Source organism: Bufo gargarizans, chromosome 1, assembly GCF_014858855.1.
Source record: "Bufo gargarizans isolate SCDJY-AF-19 chromosome 1, ASM1485885v1, whole genome shotgun sequence".
Classification (NCBI taxonomy): Eukaryota; Metazoa; Chordata; class Amphibia; order Anura; family Bufonidae; genus Bufo; species Bufo gargarizans.
The window spans coordinates 535994498-536017524 of NC_058080.1; the positions used below are offsets into that span (position 1 = coordinate 535994498).

At 45.9% G+C, this 23027-nt stretch overlaps 1 protein-coding gene across 1 annotated transcript; it reads left to right on the forward strand.

Moving 5' to 3' along the window:
• Positions 1 to 9: 9 nt before the first annotated feature.
• Positions 10 to 20847, forward strand: RNF10 (ring finger protein 10). Its single transcript, XM_044275434.1, has 17 exons — positions 10 to 605; positions 3513 to 3694; positions 5470 to 5666; positions 6842 to 6932; positions 8512 to 8696; positions 11342 to 11478; positions 11907 to 12067; positions 12246 to 12362; positions 12568 to 12766; positions 12846 to 12979; positions 13077 to 13194; positions 16606 to 16707; positions 18753 to 18914; positions 19003 to 19088; positions 19229 to 19286; positions 19568 to 19723; positions 19792 to 20847. Exons 1-17 carry the CDS (start codon positions 497 to 499, stop codon positions 19863 to 19865), a joined length of 2268 nt encoding a protein of 755 aa, XP_044131369.1. The 5' UTR covers positions 10 to 496; the 3' UTR covers positions 19866 to 20847.
• The last annotated feature ends 2180 nt before the right edge of the window (positions 20848 to 23027 follow it).

Here is a 23027-nt window from a genome sequence, read left to right on the forward strand (position 1 = left end):
GGGACTTTACACCGTCAGGCGGGCAGTCGCCATTACAGGAGCGCTTACGGTTGTTTGCTCCTTCACGGGAGCGGGGGGGAAATCCTACACCGAGCAGTGCCGCGAGTCCCCTGAGGGCTCCTATTAACCGGGTCCATCCCGCTCCCTGGGGCCCTCTGCTCCCGGACCCTGCACGTCCCGACGGGCTGCTGCTTCAGCCAAGGCCTTCCTCCCCTCCTGATACGACGACTGTAGTGAGGCCTGCTGCTATCGAGTTCACTGCTGTGTAGTGGGGCCCGCAGCGCCCGGTCTCGCCTCCCGTCAGTGGGGCCCCGCGCTCCCCGCTCTCCCCCGGAATCTCCCCGTCAGCCTTCCTTACTACTTTTCTTTTCTTTCCTGGTTGGATATCAAGATGTCGCCATGAATCCCGCTCTCCGTTACCCGCAGCGTCTGAACGCCATGCTCCTGGCTCCACGCCGGCCCCTGCACGGTGCTTCCCCCGCCCTCCCTGCGGTCTATGCCGCTGAGCCCGGCCTCAGACATGGAGCCCGGATCCAACAACACCAGCAAAACGCAGAACCGTTCGGGCTCTACTGGGCCTTCCGGGGACTCTAAGCCCAAGAATGGTAATGATCGTGTGTGTGGAGGGGGAGTGCTCCCAAATGTCTTCGGTTATGTAATCTGGGAAAGCTGGGTCTTTCCTGGGGTCCTGCTTGTACTGACAGCAGTGGTGGCGCTGGGTGATGGCCCCTGTGAGAGCTGGAGACCATCTGTCGGTCAGGTCAGCATCTTTAGTATACCAGCATACTTTGTGCCCATCACTGTACACACAGCTGGTGCCCACTTTACCTGGCATGGGAATTAACCTATGGATCAGATGTGTACAGTGGCACAGGTCTGGGGATCATTCTAACAGGGAGGAGGTGAGGAAATAGACTTTTTTAGGGGAAGGCGTTCTGCTTTCCCATTATTTTGGGTAGCAGCGTGTGCCATGGCAGGTCAGAAACCTTCAGCCTGTGTAATCTGATCAGTCTGCCTATGTCCTCCACCCAGTCCTGCAGCTGCAGATAGTCACTAGTGGCACCACCCCGTCTAATCTCCTGTGCCTCCTGCTAAGTTTATTTGGGGATAAGACCTGATGGCTTCGCTGCCCTGTTCTTTTGTGCCCTCTACCAGTGATACTGCTCTGTGTAGACCTAGCTTACACCTCTGTCCACACACGGTTATAACGTCACATGTATGGTTGTGTAATTACACATTCACTATGGTATCTAGGGATGAGCGAATTTCAGATTTTGAAGATCCTGTTGTGGTATTTACTGAATTACGTTATGGATTCCATTACCACGGACCATAACGCAATTCCGTGACGGAATGCCTTTAGTATTATTCCGTTATTAATTCCGTCATAATAGAAGTCTAAGCCTGAATAACGGATCCGTCCGGTTTACATTATGCAGGAGAGGACTCCCCTGCATAACGGGAAAGGGAATTGATCCTTTTTGCAGCCTATAGACTTCTATTATGACTGAATGAATAACGGAATAAGTCTAAAGGCATTGCGTTATGGTCCGTGGTAACGGAATCCATAACGCAATTCTGCTTTTACTACCAAACAAAGCATGAACGAATTTATAAGTGATATTCGCTCATCTCTAATGGCTAGAATATGTCACTTTGGGTCTAACAAACTGGTTATTTTTCCGTTTAGTATTATCGACTTAGAGGACCGGTCTCCTTCTCTGACAATAATAGTAATAATTCTGGAGCATCTATGTTGTGCCATTCCTCTTATTCCTGCTTAAAGTTATGAATGAATTGCTTGCAGTAAAGATACAGATGGGTGCTACTAGTGGGGTGGGGCGCACACTGGCAGCACTGATTGGGCAGTCACATACCCGCTACTGGTAAGGCCTGTTTCACACTTGGGTTTTGAGATCCAGGTTTTTTTTGGATCTGAAAAAACCCCAGATCCGACATCATTGACTAAGGGTACTCTCATACTAGCAGCAGGGGAGTCCGGCGGGTGAACAGCCTGTCGGAGCCGTCCTGCCGTTAGTTCACGTGTGTTCCCCGGACTGCCGCTTCATCCCCTTTGACTATAATGGGGGCAGAGTTCCAGCGGCAGCGCGGCGAGAGGCAGCCGGACTAAAAGTACTTTTAGTCTGGCTGTCTCTCGCTGTGTTGCTGCCGGAACTCCGCCCCTATTATAGTCAATGGGGACTGAGCGGCAGTCCGGGGGACACATGTGAACTAGCAGCAGGACGGCTCCGAAAGGCTGTTCACCTGCCGGAACAGCCTGCCGGACTCCCCTGCCGCTAGTGTGAAACTAGCATTACTTTGATTTTGCTGTCGCAGACCAGACACACAACCGCTGCTTGCAGCGATTGTGTGTCCGGTCAAGAAATGCAACAAAACAGACTGGAATGACCTTGATCAGTTTTGTCCCCCTTGACAATGAATAGGGACAAAATTGATCTGTTTTGGCCCAGTTTTGAGATCCGCTGCCAGATCTCAAAATCGGAATGCCACAATGCAAATATGAAACGGGCCTAACACCGAGCAGTACCCTTACTGCAGACTGCTAGCAATTCATTTAGAACTTCTAGCTCAAATAATAGAGGAATGGCACAAGTCATAAGGATAGGTGCTCCAGAATTGTTATATGGGAAATGTAGTGTTTTTCTTCCATATAATGAATGAGATGGAAAAATGCCTGACAAAAAGCTACAGTTTGCTGCCTAAAAAAACACTAGACAAAAAATCTCCATAAAACTCAGTAGCAAAAAACAAAACAAAAAAAAACCAACTTGTCCTTCATTTCCAGTTTCCCATAGACCTTTTTAAAGGGTTATTGTTAGGACAAATTACAGAGCTTTGCCAGCCAGACCTGCCACCACTGGTACATCAGCCCTGGTCATGTCAGTGGGGGTCTGGTCTGGGGTCCCCGTGTGAGTGGTTTGAGCATGTGCACCTTTCACAGTCTGGTGGAGATAGTTTATTACACAGTTATCTCTACCAGTCAAAGACTCAGAATGAGGCAATGGTGCACATCCTCAACCAGTGCTTCATGCAGAAGGAGATCAGTCCTCCATTCTTCTGATTGTCCCCCACCAATAGAAGTTATCCCCTAGCCAACTGAAATGGGAGCTGTCAGTCTCTAGTAGCTTGTGGTACCCTGCCATCATGTGAAGCCCAGCTTTCTAACGTTCCTGAGTTACATATAGCAATTAAATCCAGACAAACTCCACAAGCCCTGTATCTGAGATTGGGCCAATTTCAATAATGGCTCCATATTGTCCAATATACAGTATCTTCTCCAGTGCAGTGATGTTCCTGGTCTGAGGATTTCCTTTCAGACCTGTTTGCAGCTTAAAAGAAAGATGATCCAACTTTTATTAGTGAAATGTCAATCACATACAGTAGACCCCTCTGCACACTAGCACCCCTACAGTTTCCACCACTACTTGGTCTTAATTGTTTGCAGCCCGTGTGGTGAATGTTTACTCATCTTTACTGTTTCTGAATTTCAGATGGAAAAAATGGCAGTAGCTCAAAGCAGCGATATAGCCGCAAACGTGAGAATTCTTGCCCCAAAACTGAGAGCTTTGCCAGTCAGACCCGCCGCCCCGGTCCACAGAAAAGCAAGACTTTTAACAAGGTTCCCCCTCAGAGAGGAGGGCCCAAACAATATGCATATGGAAGAAGAGAAGAGGTGAGATGCAGTCATGATTTGTGTACTTTTTGCTTACTTAAAGAGGACCTTTCACTACTCTACAAACTAAAAAACTAACTATACCTGTGGGCAGAGCGGCGCCCAGGGGACCCCCTGCACTTACTAGTATGCCTGGGCGCCGCTCCGTTCGCCCGGTATAGGCTCCGGTGTCTGCGCTCCCTCTGACTGATTTCTTGTAGGAGGCGTGTCCCTTGCTGCACTGCTGGCTAGAGTTGTTGCGATACCAATTTTTTGATTTGGTTTCGATACCATGAAAAAGTATTGCGATATTCGATACCACGCGAAAAAAATAAACAAAAAAAGCCACGTGCATTCCTCATTTTTAAAAATGGCGAATCGCGCAGTTTTTATTTTATTTTTTCTGTTCCGGCATTCACCACCTAGATTTTTTTAATATATTTTAATAGTTTGGACTTTTCTGACGTGGCGATGTAATATGTTTATTTATATATTTTATATGTGAAATTGGGAAAAGGGGGTGATTTATACTTCATATTTTAGTGTTTTTTGTTTTTGTTTTTTACACTTTTTATTTAATAACTATTTCCCCCTTAGGGGCTAGAACCTGGGATCTTTCATCCCTTTTCCTATTCAGCCTGATAGATCTCTATCAGGGTGAATAGGACTCCACACTGTCCCTGCTGCTCTGTGCTTTGTGCACACAGCATCTGGGATGTTACCATGGCAACCAGGGCTTCTGTAGCGTCCTGGCTGCCATGGTAACCGATCGGAGCCCCAGGCTTACACAGCTGGTGCTCCGATCAGAAGCTGCCACTGCACCACCAATGAGGGGGAGGGGAGAGGTCCCTGTGGCCACTGCCACCAATGATTTTAATACTGGGGGGTTGAGAGGGGCCGGCGCACTGTGCCACCAATGATTTTAATGGGTTGAGGGGGGGGGGGGGGGGGGGGGCACACTGCACCACCAATGATAATTACCCCTTTATACAGGAGGCGGGCGCCGCTCCGTTCGCCCACAGTGCCCCATTACTGTCTCCTCTCCTGCTCCACATGCTGCTGATTACTATCGGAGCGATGGGAGGAGACATCAGCTTCACTAGTGGGCGTTCCTTCTCCCTGCGCTGCGATTGGACAGCGCTACAGCCAGGGAGAAGGAACGCCCACTAGTGAAGCTGATGTCTTCTCCCATCGCTCCGATAGTAATCAGCAGCATGTGGAGCAGGAGAGGAGACAGTAATGGGGAACTGTGGGCGAACGGAGCGGCGCCCAGGACTAATGGTGAGTGCTGAGACATCGCTGGGCGCCGCTCTGTGTGGAAATAATCCTATCATTGGTGGCGCAGTGCGCCTGCCCCTCCTCCGCCCCTCTCTTCTCATTGCCGCCCCTCTCTTCTCATTGCCGCCCCTCCTCCGCCCCTCTCTTCTCATTGGTGGCAGCGGCAGCAGCACAGGGGGAGGGAGGACAGCTTCCTTCTCCCCGTGCTGCTGAGAGAGAACATGAGCGCGCCGATAGCAGCGCGCTCATGTTCAGAGATACTAGACTGCGCAGAAGCGCAGCCCAGTATCGAAAAAACGGAAATCCTGGTATCGTATCGATACCGGGACAAAAGTATCGATTGGGTATCGAAATTTCGATACCCGCAACAACCCTACTGCTGGCCAATCGCAGCGCACAGCTCATAGCCAGGCTATTGCAACCAATGAGATGTTGAACATGGCCTCCATACCAGGGATACAGCATGCGGTTTGTCTGAATCTAAGAACAGACACTCTTTCATTTTTTTTTCTTTGTAGGTAGCAGAAACTCAACGGGCAGAGTTTAGCCCAGCCCAGTATTCAGGACCTAAGAAGATAAGCTTGAACCACTTGTTAAACTTTACCTATGAGCCACGTGGTCATCCTGGAGCTCATAGAGATGGACATGGAAATTGGGGCAGAAGGAACAAATGGGGCCACAAACCATTTAACAAGGAGCTCTTTTTGCAAGCCAAGTAAGTTCTCCTCAGATTGTAGTAGTGCCTTAAGACATCAGCCAGTTACTCAAAATTGGGTTTTCTGACCAACACTCCATTGTCTGATAGGTGGGTCTGGTGTTTTCTTTCCTCCTAATGTATGGTAACAAAAGGCTATATCTGGTCATATTGTTATGTCACCTGACTTCTAGATGGTCCATAATCCACCATGCAGCCGCTACAGAGAGTGAGGATGACAGGACATAAAGTGGCATTCCTAGCTCTGCTGTCACTTTGGCATATTCTAGCATCCGTGAGTTGCATTTTCATCAGTGGGCCTGCAAAATGTGTGCTGTCCACATCTAGAAGTCTGTCCCAGGAAAAATGTCCTATTCTTGTCTGTTTTGTGGACAAGGATAGGACATTTCTACAGGAGTAAAAAAGTCGGCATGCAATCCGTCGGTATTGGTCTTCTGCAGATCCACGACTTGTGGACTGCAAAACACTTACAGTTGGGTGCATGAGCCCTTATACTGATGAACTATCCTCCATATAGGTCATCAGTATCTAATCAGTGGGGGTCAACACGCAGGATTCCCACTGATCACCTGTTTGAGAAGGTGCTGCGGCCTTCTCTCTGCTCTCCCTAGGTCATGTTATTTGGTCACATGGCCTAGGCGCAGCTCAGCCCCATTGAAATCATCCGTAAAAACTCCCATTTCTGCAGGTAACTCCTTACATGCTGTAATCAAATGGCACAGGTAAAATGGGGAAAGCCAATTTTAGTTGCGTCTCGGGCATGTTATGTAATGGTCGTCCATATTTTATATGGGCTGACAACCATGGGTTATTTGATAGACCCCCGGGGCCGGCTGCTTATTGTGCCGGTCAGTGCATACCTGGGTATTCTGCTGCAGTTGTATTTTAATTTATTTATATTTGTCTTGTTACTGGCAAAACACTGCCACCCCAGTAACTTATTGGCTTCAAAATGTATTCCCCCCCCCCCCCCTTCCTGGTCAAACCTTGTCTGTGTTGTATCTTGCATTGTGTTTTCATGTGTGATGCAAAAGGCCTGCTCATAATGGATGGTGGGTGACCTGTCTTTATGTAATCATGGCCCCATGAGGCATCCTGTTACATGTCCTCCTCACTGAATTGACATAGAACGTGTTGAATCTCATCTCATCCATTCACACGTTTTGTTTTTCTAGCTGCCAGTTTGTGGTGCTGGAGGATCAAGATTACAGTGTACACTTCACTGATCCCGACACTCTTGTCAGCTGGGATCTGGTGGAGCAAGTGGTAAGTAATCTATTTTATACACCAGTATAGTGCGTCTAGTAAACCAGTATGTCTGGAAATATCAGTACTCGTAAAGTGTCCCTCCAGGTGTCTGTGTTCTGGGGCTGCTGAGCTTCTGATTAGGTCTGAATCTGCAGAGCTCTGTTTAATATAACATGGTTATGATCTGTGGCTGTGCGTTCACTGTTTTTGGTCTAAATGACCTGGATTTTTTTTTTATTTTTTTTTTAATTTGCCTAAAGATTTGAGGTTTTTATAAGTTTTAGTTAAAGGGGTTGACCTGCCATAACACATCTCCTATCCACAGGTTAGGGGGAATAACTAAACAGTGGGGGGAGTCTGACTGCTGGGCCCTCCACTGTTCAAAAGAATGAGGTGCCAGAGACCTGAACAAAGTGGTGGTCACCAATGTATGGGACAGCCAGGGATAGGTGAGCACTGTACCATTTCTCAATGAATTTAATAGAGCAACACGTCTCTATTCATTTGTGGGACTCTTGCCCCTCATTCTTGGGTCCCAACATCAGGCCTCCAGCAGTTGGATATTTTATTTCCTCATTCTGTGGATAGAGGATGCCTCCTTATGGTGGGACAACTGATTACTTTAGAGTTATCTTAAAAAAAATAAAATAAAAAATTACTATGTGTATATATGTATGTGTGGAGATTAGAGATAGACTTCGAGATAGACTTCGAGATAGACTTCGAGATAGACTTCGAGATAGACTTCGAGATAGACTTCGAGATAGACTTCGAGATAGACTTCGAGATAGACTTCGAGATAGACTTCGAGATAGACTTCGAGATAGACTTCGAGATAGACTTCGAGATAGACTTCGAGATAGACTTCGAGATAGACTTCGAGATAGACTTCGAGATAGACTTCGAGATAGACTTCGAGATAGACTTCGAGATAGACTTCGAGATAGACTTCGAGATAGACTTCGAGATAGACTTCGAGATAGACTTCGAGATAGACTTCGAGATAGACTTCGAGATAGACTTCGAGATAGACTTCGAGATAGACTTCGAGATAGACTTCGAGATAGACTTCGAGATAGACTTCGAGATAGACTTCGAGATAGACTTCGAGATAGACTTCGAGATAGACTTCGAGATAGACTTCGAGATAGACTTCGAGATAGACTTCGAGATAGACTTCGAGATAGACTTCGAGATAGACTTCGAGATAGACTTCGAGATAGACTTCGAGATAGACTTCGAGATAGACTTCGAGATAGACTTCGAGATAGACTTCGAGATAGACTTCGAGATAGACTTCGAGATAGACTTCGAGATAGACTTCGAGATAGACTTCGAGATAGACTTCGAGATAGACTTCGAGATAGACTTCGAGATAGACTTCGAGATAGACTTCGAGATAGACTTCGAGATAGACTTCGAGATAGACTTCGAGATAGACTTCGATTGAGGTTCTTTCCTGGTGCACACAGTCACTGGCCTCAGCACTTTAGCATCAGCTTGAGGAACTGAAGACTTAAATACCACCCCATCCCTGCAACGACTGTGACAGATGGCAGCCTGTACTGTGATAACTGTTTTGGTGTTTGTATTTTAGCGAATCTCCTGTCATGAAGTGCCGTCCTGTCCTATTTGTCTGTATCCTCCTATTGCTGCAAAGATCACTCGATGTGGACATATTTACTGCTGGGCTTGTATATTACACTACCTGTCTCTAAGTGAGAAGGACTGGAGTAGATGTCCAATATGTTACAGCTCCGTTCTAAAAAAAGACCTGAAAAGGTAATGATCCAGATTTACTGCGCCTAGATGTTTGGCACAGCTTGCGCTTTTCTGACTTGCTCAGGCAAGGGGGCAGGGCTTCACAGGAAAGGAAGGGAGCCTAAGATGTGCCATGTTTCACTGGTCTAAAATTCTGCATCATACTTGGCCTACCAGAGTGTCTCTCCCTGTAGAACATGTATCCTCCAGCCGGAGCCCCTGTAACAAATCTGCTGCAGGTCTAGCCAGTCTGGCTAAGCTTACACCATGCATAGGATTAGTAAATCTGCCCCTGTGTTTCTTCCCATTGTACTTTATGAAAAAAGTGACATGCTGAGTAAGAAAAATCCATTTAGGGAACGCTATTTGGGATTTGTTAATTGTTGAGTTGAAAGTAACCTGTCACCATAAAAATTCAATGTAGGCTGCATGTTACGGTCATAGAGCGAAGAGTCAGTCACCTATAGCACTGCCTTCTTAACTTTAAAGACCAGAATGAGCAGGAATTTACACTTATAAACTAGAAAAGCTACAATTTCTGGGGAAATTGTGTGAAGTGTTCTTGCCTCCACCAGTAGTCTACAACTTGAGGGACTGTGGAGTGGCTGGAGGGAGTAAAGATGGTAAAAATTACACTAACCAATTGATTAAATTTAAAAAGTGCACATGGCAAGCTTGATAGAGAGAAATGCATTTCAACTTTTATTTTATGTAGCACATTTAATTGCAATGTTGTAGCCCAAAGTCCTTCAGTTACAAAAAAAACATTAGCAGCATTATCAAGCCTAGCAGGTGAAGGTATGACCACATACATTTGGGGGGTATCAGCATCTTGACTTAGAATGGAGGTGAAGGTGTGCTATCTGTTTGATCCGTTTCCTGGCAACGCTCATGCCCGTTTATGCAGGCTCTAAGTGTGTGACACCACATCACTATGTACCTCCTGGGCACATTCACTGTCACAGACCTCCATTTCCACTATGCTGCTGTGGGGCTCCGGATCCTGAAAGTGTGGGTATGAAAGGTTCAGTCCAGCGTATCGTTGCAGCTTTAGATCTTTCCTTTAGATGGCATGATATTCACACAGCTGTCATTTCTTTTCATAACTGTAGCTAGTTGAAACGCCTCAAATACTCTCTACTGTATAAAACTTATTTCCAAACTTTTTTAAAGGGTTTGGCCCCCCCAAGTTATCAAAAATCCAAAGTGCCCCAGACAATAGCCCAAACTATGAAGTATTTATATCATGCTATATGTAATTTTTCTAATCTGTTCACCATGACATGTTCCCCTGAGGAGCTTCCTCAGACAGCCTGTGTGGGCGGAGCAGCTGTAAAGTGGAAGTAAATATCCCAGCATGCATTGCAGCAACATCTTCAGAGGAGTAGTCACATGACTACCCCTCAGACTTCTGTACAGACACAGCAATAAAAGGCACACCCCAGTCCTTGCAGTAAAGAGGTCACTTCACTGGCAGTTGCCATCTTCAAACGGTTGTGGTTTAAAAATGTATAAATCCTACAGTGAAGAGCTTTATGTTGTGAGAATCACAAGACCCAGACCTACATTGCATACTATGTCTCTGAAATATTAAAAATGAAGGCAGTCGCAGTTTAAAAATTGCCCTTCAAATTTGAGGTGGGAGTTGCAAACAAATGGTCATATTGTGAAAACTATCAGAACCCATTTACCCTGGTTTCACACCTAAGCGTTTCTCAAACGCGCGTTTTTGTCGCGCGTTTTTATGCGCGTTTTTTGTAATAGTAAACGCGCGTTTGACGCGCGTTTGGGTGATTGACAGCAGTGTTATCCAAAGAGTCTATGGCCCAAACGCGCGTCAAACGCGCCAAAAAAAGCTCCTGTACTTGTTTGAGCGTCAGGCGTTTTACAGCGCGTTCAAACGCGCTGTAAAACGCGAAAATGAGAACCAGCCCCATAGGGAAGCATTGGTTTTCATGTGTTGCGCGTTTTACAGCGCGTAGGAACGCGCTGTAAAACGCTCAAGTGTGAACCCAGGGTCAGTGGCAGCAGGGATAGCTGAACGTTTGGATATAAGATTTGTGTAGGTGGGCTTGAAAATGAGGGAGTGGTGGCAGTTTAGAAATCATGTCCTGATTTTTCAGCTCACACTCTAGTTTTGAACATTCCCCCATTCATTCCTATGGGATCAATTTCTCCACAAAAACGCCAATATTTTGTAAACCATTCGGCAAAACGTTCTACAAAGTAATAGCACACTAAACAGGAACAATCCGCACGTTTCGGTATTACGGTCTATGTAGTGTAAAAACTGGGAGGCGTTAGGGTGGTAAATTTGGCTATAATATGTGACCTAACAGTAAGTGGTCTTGCTATGCAAGACCACTTAATTACAAGTTGTACCGACTCTTCCCACAAAACTCTACATTAATCTGCTCCGCTCCTCCTGCTTAGAACATGCTGCCTGCAGCTCAAACACCACGTTTAATGTGACAGATTCCCTTTACTACAGAGAAGTAATTTGTACTGGTCACACCTTTGATAAATCCATACATACAGAAAGCAAAGAGCTTGAAATGTTATCCATATGGTTCAAATACATTCTTGAATCAAATACAAGTTAATGAAGTTGGAACTCAAGTTTCTACTTGTCAAATTCTCATTTGCCTTTATTGATTTGTTTGCAGCGTTGTTGCCACTGAGCGAAAACTTTATGGTCTTGGTGACACCATCACAATGCAGCTGATGCGGAGAGAGAAGGGTGTACTGGTGGCGATGCCTAAATCGAAGTGGATGAAACTGGAGGAGCCGATTCATCTAGGAGGTAAGAAACATGCATTTTGACAACATGCTTTGGAGGCAAAGGGGCAGACTTATTAAGACTGGTGTCTCAGTGAGACAGATTTACAGACCATTCAAGTGGGGCTCGCACCCTTCTCCAGAATAGGGTTCTTCTGACCCTTGTCCTACCTGATGCGATGGTTCCTGCATCCTGACAGATTGAATGGTTGTGGCCACTCCCATGTCTGGCCACCTTCCATGTTAAGCCAAGATGCAGTTCCCACCTCATGAGACAGATTAGGAAAACTTGTGTTTTCGAGATTTCACCAGTTGGGAGAGGGATTTTGAAACCCTTATTCTGAAGGTAGGTGCAGATCCCATCTGCCAAACACTTATGGCATGAACGTTGGATATGCTATAAATGTCTATGGTGGGAATACCACTTTAAGTAACTGCTTATTTTTCTTCTAGATGAGGAGCATTCCTTGTTTTCCAAGCTGCTTTTGGCATCAAGAGACCAGATAGTCAACAAAGTGATTTCAGAAGAGAAGGCTGCACTGCTAGAGCAGTACCGTATTGAGGGTGAAACCCCAGAAGCCTGTTTTATAGAAGCTGCCATTCAGGAGTTGAAAGTGAGTTATGAATTATACAGAGTAGTTGGTGGGAGGTGTGTGGCTTGGGGTCTCTAATGTGCACTATAATTGACAAAGTGAGAGGTGTTTTTTCAGTTTGAGATTCTGCACATGTCAGATGTCCATGAAGTTGGTGGGCTTTTGTCCTAGTTCATTAAGTGTCTGTTATAACTCATAGGATCGTCAGGATAGTCTTCCGGCACCCAATCATAAAGTTGAAGCTGTTGCAGTTTCTATGGAGGCTTTGAAGTTGGAGACAAAGCTTGAAGAGAGAAATCCAGACTTGGATAGTAAGGTAAGTGTCATAATACAATGACTATGCCACTTGTATGTTTTAGCACTCCCTAGTCACAATAAGTTTTCCATTGGAAATGGTTTTTGTTGCTGACCTGTTGAGTAGCCTTTATAAACAATACTGATGGCAATTGACTTGTGTAGATACATGTGCCCAGGAAATAACTTATTGAACAAATCCTCAGTATATCTTGTACTGCTCATAGGTGGTGCACTACCTCTCTGCTTTTGATGAGGAGACAATTGAGCCACTGGATGAGGACCTTGGTGCGGCACTTGAGTCTGCTGAATATTGTGATCTAGCCCCTGTAGATGATTCAACCATTACTTCAGACAGTCATCAGGAAGAAGTCCCTTCAGAATCTGGACAGCTTGGGAACCTGCATTACTACTATTTTTACCAAGGTGTGTGCCTACATGTATATTATGAATTTATTTTTACATTTCCCTTGGCAAAAAAATGAATAGACTTTTGTCACTGTAGCTGTGGATGGACAGCATGTGTATCTCCACCCTGTCAATGTACGATGCCTGGTTCATGAATATGGCAGTCTTGAAAGATGTCCAGAAACTATTACAGCTACAGTAGTTGAAATTGATGGCTTCACAGTGACTGAGGTGAGTTTGAAATTCATAAGGAATCAATGGCAAATTGGCTTGCATCTGTTTGACTGAAGTGTTGCATTTTATTTATGAATTTTTTTTTTTTTTGCAGGACGTGCGTAGGCGTCACCGTTACCTGTGCCATCTGCCACTTACCTGTGAATTCAGTATTTGTGAGATGTCCCTGGGACCCCCAGCTATTTCACAGGAAACGCTAGCATACTTTTCTGGTGAGAAATTAAGACTTGGGGAGCAGTAGATACTGGGATTAGAAACAAATGCAGGTGTAATGAACATTAGTTCCCACATAACTTTTCCAACCCTGGATAGTAGTAAAATCTCAGAAAACCCCTTGAATGAGTCTGTCAACACGTCTTCACTAATAGCAGTACCAGCCATACCCAACAATACATTAACAGCATTCCAATCATACCTGTAGGTCCTTTATCATGTTTGTGATCTGCAGAAAATAAACTTTCATTGTTAATGTAATTGGGTGTCAAGTGCCCAGTTGGGTGGAGCTTTCAGTGCTCCAGACTAAAATAAATACAAATAATCAAGGAGCCATTGGCTCCTAACCTGAAAAATTTTGGAGCCAAATTTAAAATGCATACAATTATGGTATAATGTCTTACCTTGTGTAGTTGCCCATTGTCTCTCCTGTTGATTCGTTCTTCTAACCCAGGCAAGCCCAACCTGCGGCCCTCCAGCTGTTGTAAAACTACAACTACCACAATGCCCTGCTGTAGGCTGTTCAGGCATGCTGGGAGTTGTAGTTTTGCAACAGCTGGAGGGCCACAGGTTGAGCATGCCTGCCCCCCCCCCCCCCCCCCCCCCCCCCCCAAAAAAAATGGAAGTTAGGAGCATGAGGTTTCCTAGGCTACAGCCCACACAGTTAAAGGGGTTGTGCACTAATTTCTATGAACTCAGACTAGCCAGATTAATTTTGCTGGTCATGCTTTCTTGATCCCTAGGTGCTGGTCCTTGGCTCATTCGCTTCCAGGCCTCCGCTGCTTGTCTTGGGTTCCTCCATGAAAACTTTTATCCTCATGCTGCTGCTGCAGCCAATCACTGGCCACAGTGGAGATATGCTGCCCTTGCATCACAAGACTATTTAACATAATGCAAGGGAAGCAGTGATCAGTTATTGGCTGTAATGGCGGCAAACAGGACGTTTTCATGAAGGGGACTCAAAATAAGCAACGGACTGGGGAGCAAACGAGCCAGGACCCAGCACTGGGGATCAGGCAAGTATGGTCATCAACAAAGGTCCTGCCAGTCTCAGAAATTAGTGTATACAAACCCTTTAAGGAGTTAATTTTCTTTAAGGGGATTTCAAACCAATATTCTATGACAGAGAATGGGTTAAAATAAACTATCCCCGCTGCATTCCTTAAAAGGCCAATCACTTAAGTCGCCACCATATTTATTACACTTCAGGAGCTTTACTTTTTATTCTCAACACCTCTGCCTGTCAGTGAATGAAAAACTTTTCTCTGAGGGAGGAAAGATCGCCCATATTCTAGTGCTGCTCACTGTGGCCGGACATGGACATTCTGTCTGTATGTCAGCCTTGAAGGTTTCCATTCACTGCCAGCAAGCAGGTGTGGGAAAGGTAGAAGACCTCCTCTGGCAGCTAAACTAGCCTGTGCTTAACCCCTTATAGGCTGCTTTAGTGTCATTATCCTTTTTTTTTTTTTAACTTCACTACATGTCTTTGAAGCAGAAAGGAGCACCTAACCATCTGCCCATCACCTCAATGTCAGTAAGGAGCCGTGCACTAACATAGCTGTCCTTGTATAGGCGGCAATCTCTCCTGGTTAATCTGCATGCCTTGGGACTGCTGAGCGAATCCCTGGAGGGTGGGGGAATACTTGTCTTGTCGAATGATAATATAGATTATATCATTTATGATCAGAAATGGTTTAATTACAGACGTTACTAGTCTGTGCATTGATGGGACTACACTGGTTTCACACCACAGTATGTGTGCACTGCCGGGGCCGCATAGCTTTATGATGCTATGTAACCCTTACAGTTCTGGAATGCACAGAACGCTGTCAGTGTTATCTAGTACACTCCAGACCTCTAAGGGTTACATAGCATCATAAATCAATATAATGCTATGCGACCTGGTTAGCGCTACACAGGCGAGGACTGGGGATCCCACCGACATACTGTGGTGTGAAACCAGCACAGCTGGTGCTTTTATACACGTTCTAACAGGGTTTATCGATCTCTGGCTTCTCCTTGTGACCTCATGGGGTCCCAGTCCTATAAAACACACTAATAAATCTGCATGCCTAGTGTTATCAGCCGTGGACTGTGCAGGAGATCTGTGTCCCTAGTTGACATGTCTCCAGAAGCTCGGCTCCACAGCAGATTCAGACTGCTGGAGGTGGGAGCCCAAGCCATGCACACCCTCTATGCCGGGTAGTGTGTGAGGGGTGGATCTTCACCCAGCAGATGTCTGCTGGGTGAAAGCCTTTTTTTCTTAAAGGAGTGTCTACAAAGTCTTGTTGCCATTTTACAATTCTAAGTCTCACTGGTGACCATTTTGGTCGCCATCTGGAGCACTGGCTTGATTTTTCAAAGCACCGAAGCGCTCTTCCCCAGGCTTCCTCCCCTCTCCCGGCATCTGCGTAGTACATTCCCTTCTGTGAGAAATCGCATCAGGGAGCTGTTTTTGCGCAGGCGCTGGGAGTGTGGCAGAGGGTTCCTGCCCCAGAGTCTTAGAACCATCCCCGTGACATAAGGGAGAGGGAAGGAAGAATAAAAACATTCTACAGATCTACAAATATGACAAAAAACATACAGGTATGTGTGCAATGCTGTTAAAATGTATTGTTGGGCATTGCTGGTACTTGGTGAAAACGTGCTGGCAGGCTCCCTTTAAGATATCTGGCAATTGCCGGTGTGTTTTTATTCTAAGGGGTTTTACTGTTGTGCCATTCTTGTAGTATTCCTGCTAAACGTTTATAAATTGCCAGCATTCTGCAGTAAAGGTACTGCGTGGGGTGTCTGACTTTGTCCAATCAGTGCTGCTGGTGCCACGGTGTAGGGACACTGCAAGCTTCTGGCAATTCATGTATAACTTCTAGTAGATAGCACCACCTAGAGTCATAAGATAAGATGCTCCACAATAGTTTTTACATGAGGAATGCAAATAGTAGTTACCTTTCCCGACAGGCCCTCTTTAAAGGGGTTTTCTGAGATTTTAATACAGATGACCAATCCATTGCATAGGTCATCAGTATCTGATGGGGGTCCAACACCCCGGACCCCTACCAATCAGCTGTTTGAGAAGGCACTGACGCTCTTATGAGTGCCGCTGCTTTCTCGTAGCTCACAAAGCACAGTGCCATACATTGTATAGCGGCTCTGCTTGGTATCTAACTCTGCCCCATTTACTTGAATGGTGCTGAGATGCTCAAAGGCCACGTGACCAAAGAATGTGTCGTCACTCAGCCTAGGAAAGGCAGAGAGAACTACTTCAAGCACCGCAGTCTTCTCAAACAGCTGATCGGTGGGGGTCATCAGTATTAAAATCTCAGAAAACCCCCTTTAAAGTTGGCTTTTGAAGAATATGCTGGCACTTTGATTTAATCCAAATAAACCCCTTGTATATTAAAATTCTTTAGATGAAGTGGAGAAGAGAAAAAGACAACGTCAGCGGAAAGCTCGAGATGAGCGACGCAGAGAGAAAAGGATTGAGATCGAAGAGAACCGAAAACAGGGAAAATGTAAGCGCTTATTTTGTGGCATGAATGGGGAAAGTGGGACCTACCTATAAACTACAACAGGGTAGACACTCTTAGAGCGGCTCCTGTTTTTGCTCATAAGGGGAATACTCAGCCCATTAATGAATTGCATAGGTCCATCTCAACATTTATGGCAGATAAATAGGATATTCTATAAATGACCAATAGATGCAGATTAGAGGTGGCTCAAGAACATTGCTCCGCTGTGAACTGCACATGAGCAGCATCATTTTCATTTAGTGTGTTGAGACTTCAATAAATAGCCAGCGCTTGACTGTTCTTGGAATTCTGAAATGGGTGAATAGAGGGTTGGCTGCGCATGTTCAGCTTGCTCTCCATTCACTTCAGGGCCTCAATCTAGAGATTGGAAAGGGTCGCGGAGGTGAGACCTGCACTTATAGCCTAAGGATATGCCATAAATGTCCACAATGGGAATACTCCTTTAATGGCCAATTATCTGGTCACCATGCGATACTACATTTCCTCTGCGGTGGTCACTGCAAAGGAATTGGTTGACTGGCCATGGCTTCCCCAGGCAAAAACTGCTGAGCTGGACCTGCTGCACTGTCCTCAGACAACCCCTTTCCAGGGCTGATACAGAAGTGCGCATAGAAGCTCTTCCTTACAACTGCAAACTCTTGGCCTCAACATTATGATGGAAAGGTTGGCCTTTTTGCCCAACCATCATTTTGCCTTTATTTTCTAAACTGCACTCAAGTTGTACATGGACTCTGAATGCTGGGGACAACTGGTTTATTATTCTGACAGTTGTTTTTTTTTACAAGTTGTTAAGAACAAAACCATTAAAGGGGTTTGTCCAGCCTATCATTAGGATAGCCCACGGCTACCTGTTTGGTGGGGGTTCAGATACCCTGCACCCCGCCAATCAGCTTTTCTGTGTAACTTCAGTCCTGGTGGACAGCCCCTGTCACTGCAGTGCTGCTGCTCACATTGATCTTTCTAGGAGCAGCGCTGCAGTAACATGCACTGTTCATTACAAGGTTGTTGCTGCAGTGTAGTTACAGCTCTGACTTTTGGTGACTGAGCTGTACAGAATATCTGATCGGCGGGGGTACAGAACCGGACCATTGCCAATTAGCTAGTGATGGCTAATCCTGAGGACAGGCCATAGCTTAAAGGGAAACCTGTCACCGGGATTTTGTGTATAGAGCTGAGCACATGGGTTGCTAGGTGGCCGCTAGCACATCCGCAATACCCAGTCCCCATAGCTCTGGGTGCTTTTATTGTGTAAAAAAACACAATTTGATACATATGCAAATTAACCTGACATGAGTCCTGTCCCTGACTCATCTCACATACAGGACTCGTCTCAGATTAATTTGCATATGTATCAAATCCGTTTTTTACACAATAAAAGCACACAGAGCTATGGGGACTGGGTATTGCAGATGTGCTGGCGGCGATCTAGCAACCCACGTCCTCGGCTCTATTCACAAAATCCAGGTGACAGGTTCCCTTTAAAGGCTGGACAGTCCCTTTTTTAAAGTACTTCTTCATTTTAGAGTGTTTCTCCAAAACATATACTAGTTATGCCAAAAAATTGGGGTGCTTTTGATTCTGACTGACCAGACCCAATCACTCCCAAGAATGTAGTTTAGCACAGGTCACTGGAGAGGTGGCTGTGTAAGCATGGTCACTAGTAGAGAAGACTGAGGGATCCACTAGAAAATGTATAACAAATTGGTAAGGTGCTATATAAAGCACTTCCCAGTATCGCATAACATTTTGCATGTTTATTGTGACATTTCCACACTAATGTAGTATTATGGAAGTCTGTATGCAGGACAACCCCTTTTTCCTATATCCTATAAGGGAGTATGGATATTAGAGGTTGGCTGCTTGGATCCCAATTCATTTGAATGACCTTGCAGCAGAAACATCTGGCCACATTGTTTTCCCCGGCAATAACCACTTGATTAAAAAATGTGGCTTCTCTGCATACATATGCACACCACCTTGTCATGTAGTGCACCTGTAACTGTACATACAATATACTTATATTGCAGATCCTGAAGTGCATATTGCACTAGAAAATTTGCACCAGTTCCCGGCAGTCAGTTCTACAACAGAAGCCACAGTGCCTGGTTCACTGTCTTTGCTGCCCACAGTCGAGCCTCCGAGTTCTTTAACACCCTCTTCACTGAGCTGCAGCCCAGCCTCTCAAACCAGTAAGGTTTCTGCATGTTTTGTATATCATTTTACTTTAATAGAAAATATTTGTTTGACTGTTCTCAATCATGTTCTTGTTTTATGAAGGCTCTATTTTTGGTCAATGTGCAGAGAGCCCAACCGACTTCCATGGAAACTTTGAAGATGATGTCAAGTGTCCTTCCTTTGCACAGGTGTGTTAAAATCTGAAATATTCTTTTATATGCTGTTTTAGTAAACAGCTAATTGTCATAGCGATAGGAAGTTATGTATGTTTAGGAACTCAAGGACATACTTCAAGACCCCCATATTTATTTATCTTTATTTCTTGTAGATGTTAAGGGTTGGCAAGGCAAAGTCTGAGTTGTGGCCGAAGCATGCAGTAAAGAAAGGTAAATGACAGTGCTGGTCTTCTGTGACTGGAAAGGCAATGAGCACCTACCCTGTACCTTGGAGGCACAGTGCTACTAGCAGATGCCATGTCGACAATACCACAAGGTGTTTTGTGCCATGATTTAATCTAATATCCCCAAATTTCCACAGAATCTGGGAGAAAAAGTATCAGTGTAAAATTGGACACAAGTTATGGAGTAATTGGCATCCTAAATACTCCCAGTGCCAGAGGGTCTTGGCCAAATTTATAGAATATATAATAATTTTCTTAAATCAACAGAAAACCCAGTTATGAGCACAGCACCTGCAGACAGTGATGGGGAGAGTGACTGTTCTGAGCGAGTTCCAGTTCCAAGCTTCCAGAACTCCTTCAGTGAAGCCATGGAGGCAGCCTTTCTAAAGCTAGACACTGCACTTCCAACTCCACCAGCACCTGGTAAGATCATGATTTCACAGGTGGTATTTCATGTGTGTTCTTGGTCTAACTCCGTTTCCCTTTTACAGTTGAAAAAGGAGGAAAGAGAAAGAAGAAGCAACAGAAACTTCTATTCAGTACTTCTATGGTTCACACAAAATGAGCAGAACGCGTCTCATGGGCTCAATCTATCTTCCCTTCATCTTTGCGCACATTGCTTGGTGTAACATTTAAACTTTCTGCAGTATTTATGGTTGAAAACTTAAAATTTTCTTAATTTTGTCATCTCTGCAAAGTGGGCTTTATTTCCCTTCTCCCCCCTCCCCCAATAGTTCACCTGGTCTGGGCCAATTCTGCCTACACAGTACTAATTATACATTCAGACAAAATAGTGGTGGCACTACAAATCCCAGAGTTTCTGGATCTGAGACAAATGTATTTGGGTGATCACTGAGAAGCAGCAACAAATGGTGCTCAGCCATGTAGGTAAAGATGAATGGCGGCACTTGCCTTACGTTGCAATGTAAGGTGAGTGCTGCCATTCATCTTTATTCATTGGACAGTACTAATTATAGTTTCCTAGATTGTGGAGCAGAATACTGTACATTAATTGTCTAACCATAAGGCCTCTTGCACATGACGTATGAATTTTGTGGTCTGCAAAATACGGATGACGTCTGTGTGCATTACGTATTTTGTGGAACAGAACAGCTGGCCCCTAATAGAACAGTACTATCCTTGTCTGTTATGCTGACAATAGGACAAGTTCTAGCTTTTAGCGGAACGGCTATACAGAAACCATTTATTGAAATGAATGGTTCCGCATACAGTCCACAAAAAAAACTGGACACAAAAAAATACGTTTGTGTGCAAAAGGCCTAACATTGTGTCCGGGGAGGTGCAGGCTTAATGCTTGGCTAAAGAATTTATAGACTTTTTGCCATGATGAAAGTACTCAAGCTGCTTATCTGGTATTGGAGCTGAAAAGGATGGACCAGTGAATTAACTATTTTTATTTTTTTATTTTTTTTGTCCCACCCTTTGAAGATTGACATCACTCTGGTTGTGGCTTTTATGTGAAGGGAAATGATTACCCCCCCCCCCCCCCCGACTGTAGTTTAAATAATAAATTACTTGCAAGTTAATGTTTTGTATTCTTATATTTCATAGCTGTACCCTTCCAAGTGTATGACACATACAAGTTAGAAGCTAAATCAGTTATTGAAAAATAGATTTTTTGTACTCAACGTAAAATCCTTTTCTCGTAGTAGGCATTGGGGGGACACAGCACCATGGGTATATGCCCAGCTGACACTAGAAACAAAAGTTTTGGCTCCTCCCAGGTGGGCTATACCCCTCTGCCAAAGCCAAGAGAGATCAGTCTGTACAAAAGCAGTAGGAACACCACACCTGAACCAAAAAGAAACTGAAAGCCAACAAGTCTTCAACTGGGGAGACCCGACAACCACGCAGGCAACGACGGGACCACAAACAAGAACAAACTCGGAAGGGTGGGATCTGTGTCCCCCAATGCCTACTAAGAGAAAAGGATTTTACAATGAGTCCAAAAAATCTATTTTTCTCGTGCATGGTATTGGGGGACACAGCACCATGGGACGTCCAAAAGCAGTCCCCGAGGGAGGGAAGAAAAAAACGCCATGCCGCCAATCTAAAGCACAGCTGCTTGCAGAACCTTGCGCCCCAGGCTGGCGTCAGCAGAAGCCAGTGAATGAATATGGTAAAACTTAGAGAAAGCGTGAACAGACGCCCAGGTGGCGGCCCTGCAGACCTGGGAAGCCGATGTGTGATGACGCACCACCCAGGAACCCCCAACGGCCCTAGTCGAATGAGCAGTCAACCTGGAAGGGGGAAGCATGGCCTTTAGTGACATAGGCCTCCTTGATGGCTGACCAAACCCAGCGAGAGATGGTGGCCTTGGAGGCAGCCAAACCCCTACGAGGGTCCAACGGGACCACAAAAAGAGTCCGAGCGACGGAAGGGTTCCGTGAGGCGAAGATACAGGCGTAGAGCCTGAACAACATCCAAGCAATGGAGGGACTTCTCCCTAGGGTGAGAAGGATTTAGGGCAGAAAGAAGGACGATTTCCTCATTAATATGAAACGAGGAGACCACCTTTGGCAGAAAGGAGGGAACTGGGCGCAAAACCACCTTGTCCTGATGAAAGGCGAACGGCAAGAAAGTCGGAGGCCCAGCAGATGGAGGTGACGGCCACGAGAAAAGCCACCTTGAACGAAACAGACAGAGATCTCTGCCAAGGGCGTCGAGGACGAGATTCAGAACCCACGGCTCCACTGGAAAATGAAAGGAAGGGGCTTGGCAGGCAATGCCCTGTAGAAAAGTCCTCACCTGAGCCCGCAAAGCCACAGGTCGCTGGAAGAGGACTGATATCTGCCCCCTGAGAGAAGCCACACGAAGACCCTTCTCAAAACAGGCCAGAATGTTAGGGACGTAGAAATGGAGAGGGCGAAAACGCCCGGACTCTCACCAGGCAAAATACGCGCTCCAGGTCCGGTAGTAAATGTGGGTAGACTGGGGTTTGCGAGCGTGAAGTATCGTCTGGATGACCGAATCCGAGAGTCCACGGGCCTTCAGGACTGCGGTCTCAACAGCCACGCGGTCAAACGAAGCTGAGGTAAATTTGGGTGGAACAGAGGACCCTGAGAAAGGAGATCGTGGTGCAGAGGAAGTCACCACGGAACATCGGGCGAGCAGAAACACCAGATCTGCGTACCACGCCCTGCGGGGCCAATCCGGAGCAACCAGGATCGCCGGAACACGGGCTGCCTTGAGACGCTTGAGGACTCGGGGGCAGGAGAGGAATGGGGGGGAACAGGTACAGAAGGTTTGAACTGAGACCAAACCAGAACTAGGGCGTCGACCGGGAAAGCCTGAGGGTCGCTGGATCGCGTGACATTGTCGCGCCTTAACCACAGGCTCCCACGCTACGAGGTCCACGTCTGGAGTTCCCCAACGGAGACAAAGTTGGAGGAACACTTCTGGGTGGAGAGACCATTCGCCCGGGTCGACGAGCTGACGACTGAGGAAGTCCGCCGCCCAATTGTCGACCCCAGGAATGTGCACGGCGGAGAGGACGGGAACATGCCTCTCCGCCCACCTCCAGGATATGGGAGGCTACCTTTAGGGCCATCACACTCCTGGTGGTTCAGATGGGCTACGGCGGTGGAATTGTCCATCTGAACCCGGAATGGGAGACTGCGGGGTCCAGTGAGACAGTGCCAGGAAAATTGCCCTGAGCTCGAGAACATTGATCTGCAGGGATGACTCCTGAGCAGACAAACGAGGC

What these genes read in the sequence shown, in the direction of transcription:
- RNF10 (XM_044275434.1), top strand. Translation starts at nt 497, where the DNA reads ATGCCGCTGAGCCCGGCCTCAGACATGGAGCCCGGATCCAACAACACC. An exon ending in TTACTACTATTTTTACCAAG is followed by an intron (nt 12,767 to 12,845) that starts GTGTGTGCCTAC and finishes TTGTCACTGTAG; the next exon opens with CTGTGGATGGACAGCATGTG. An exon ending in AGTGTCCTTCCTTTGCACAG is followed by an intron (nt 19,089 to 19,228) that starts GTGTGTTAAAAT and finishes TATTTCTTGTAG; the next exon opens with ATGTTAAGGGTTGGCAAGGC.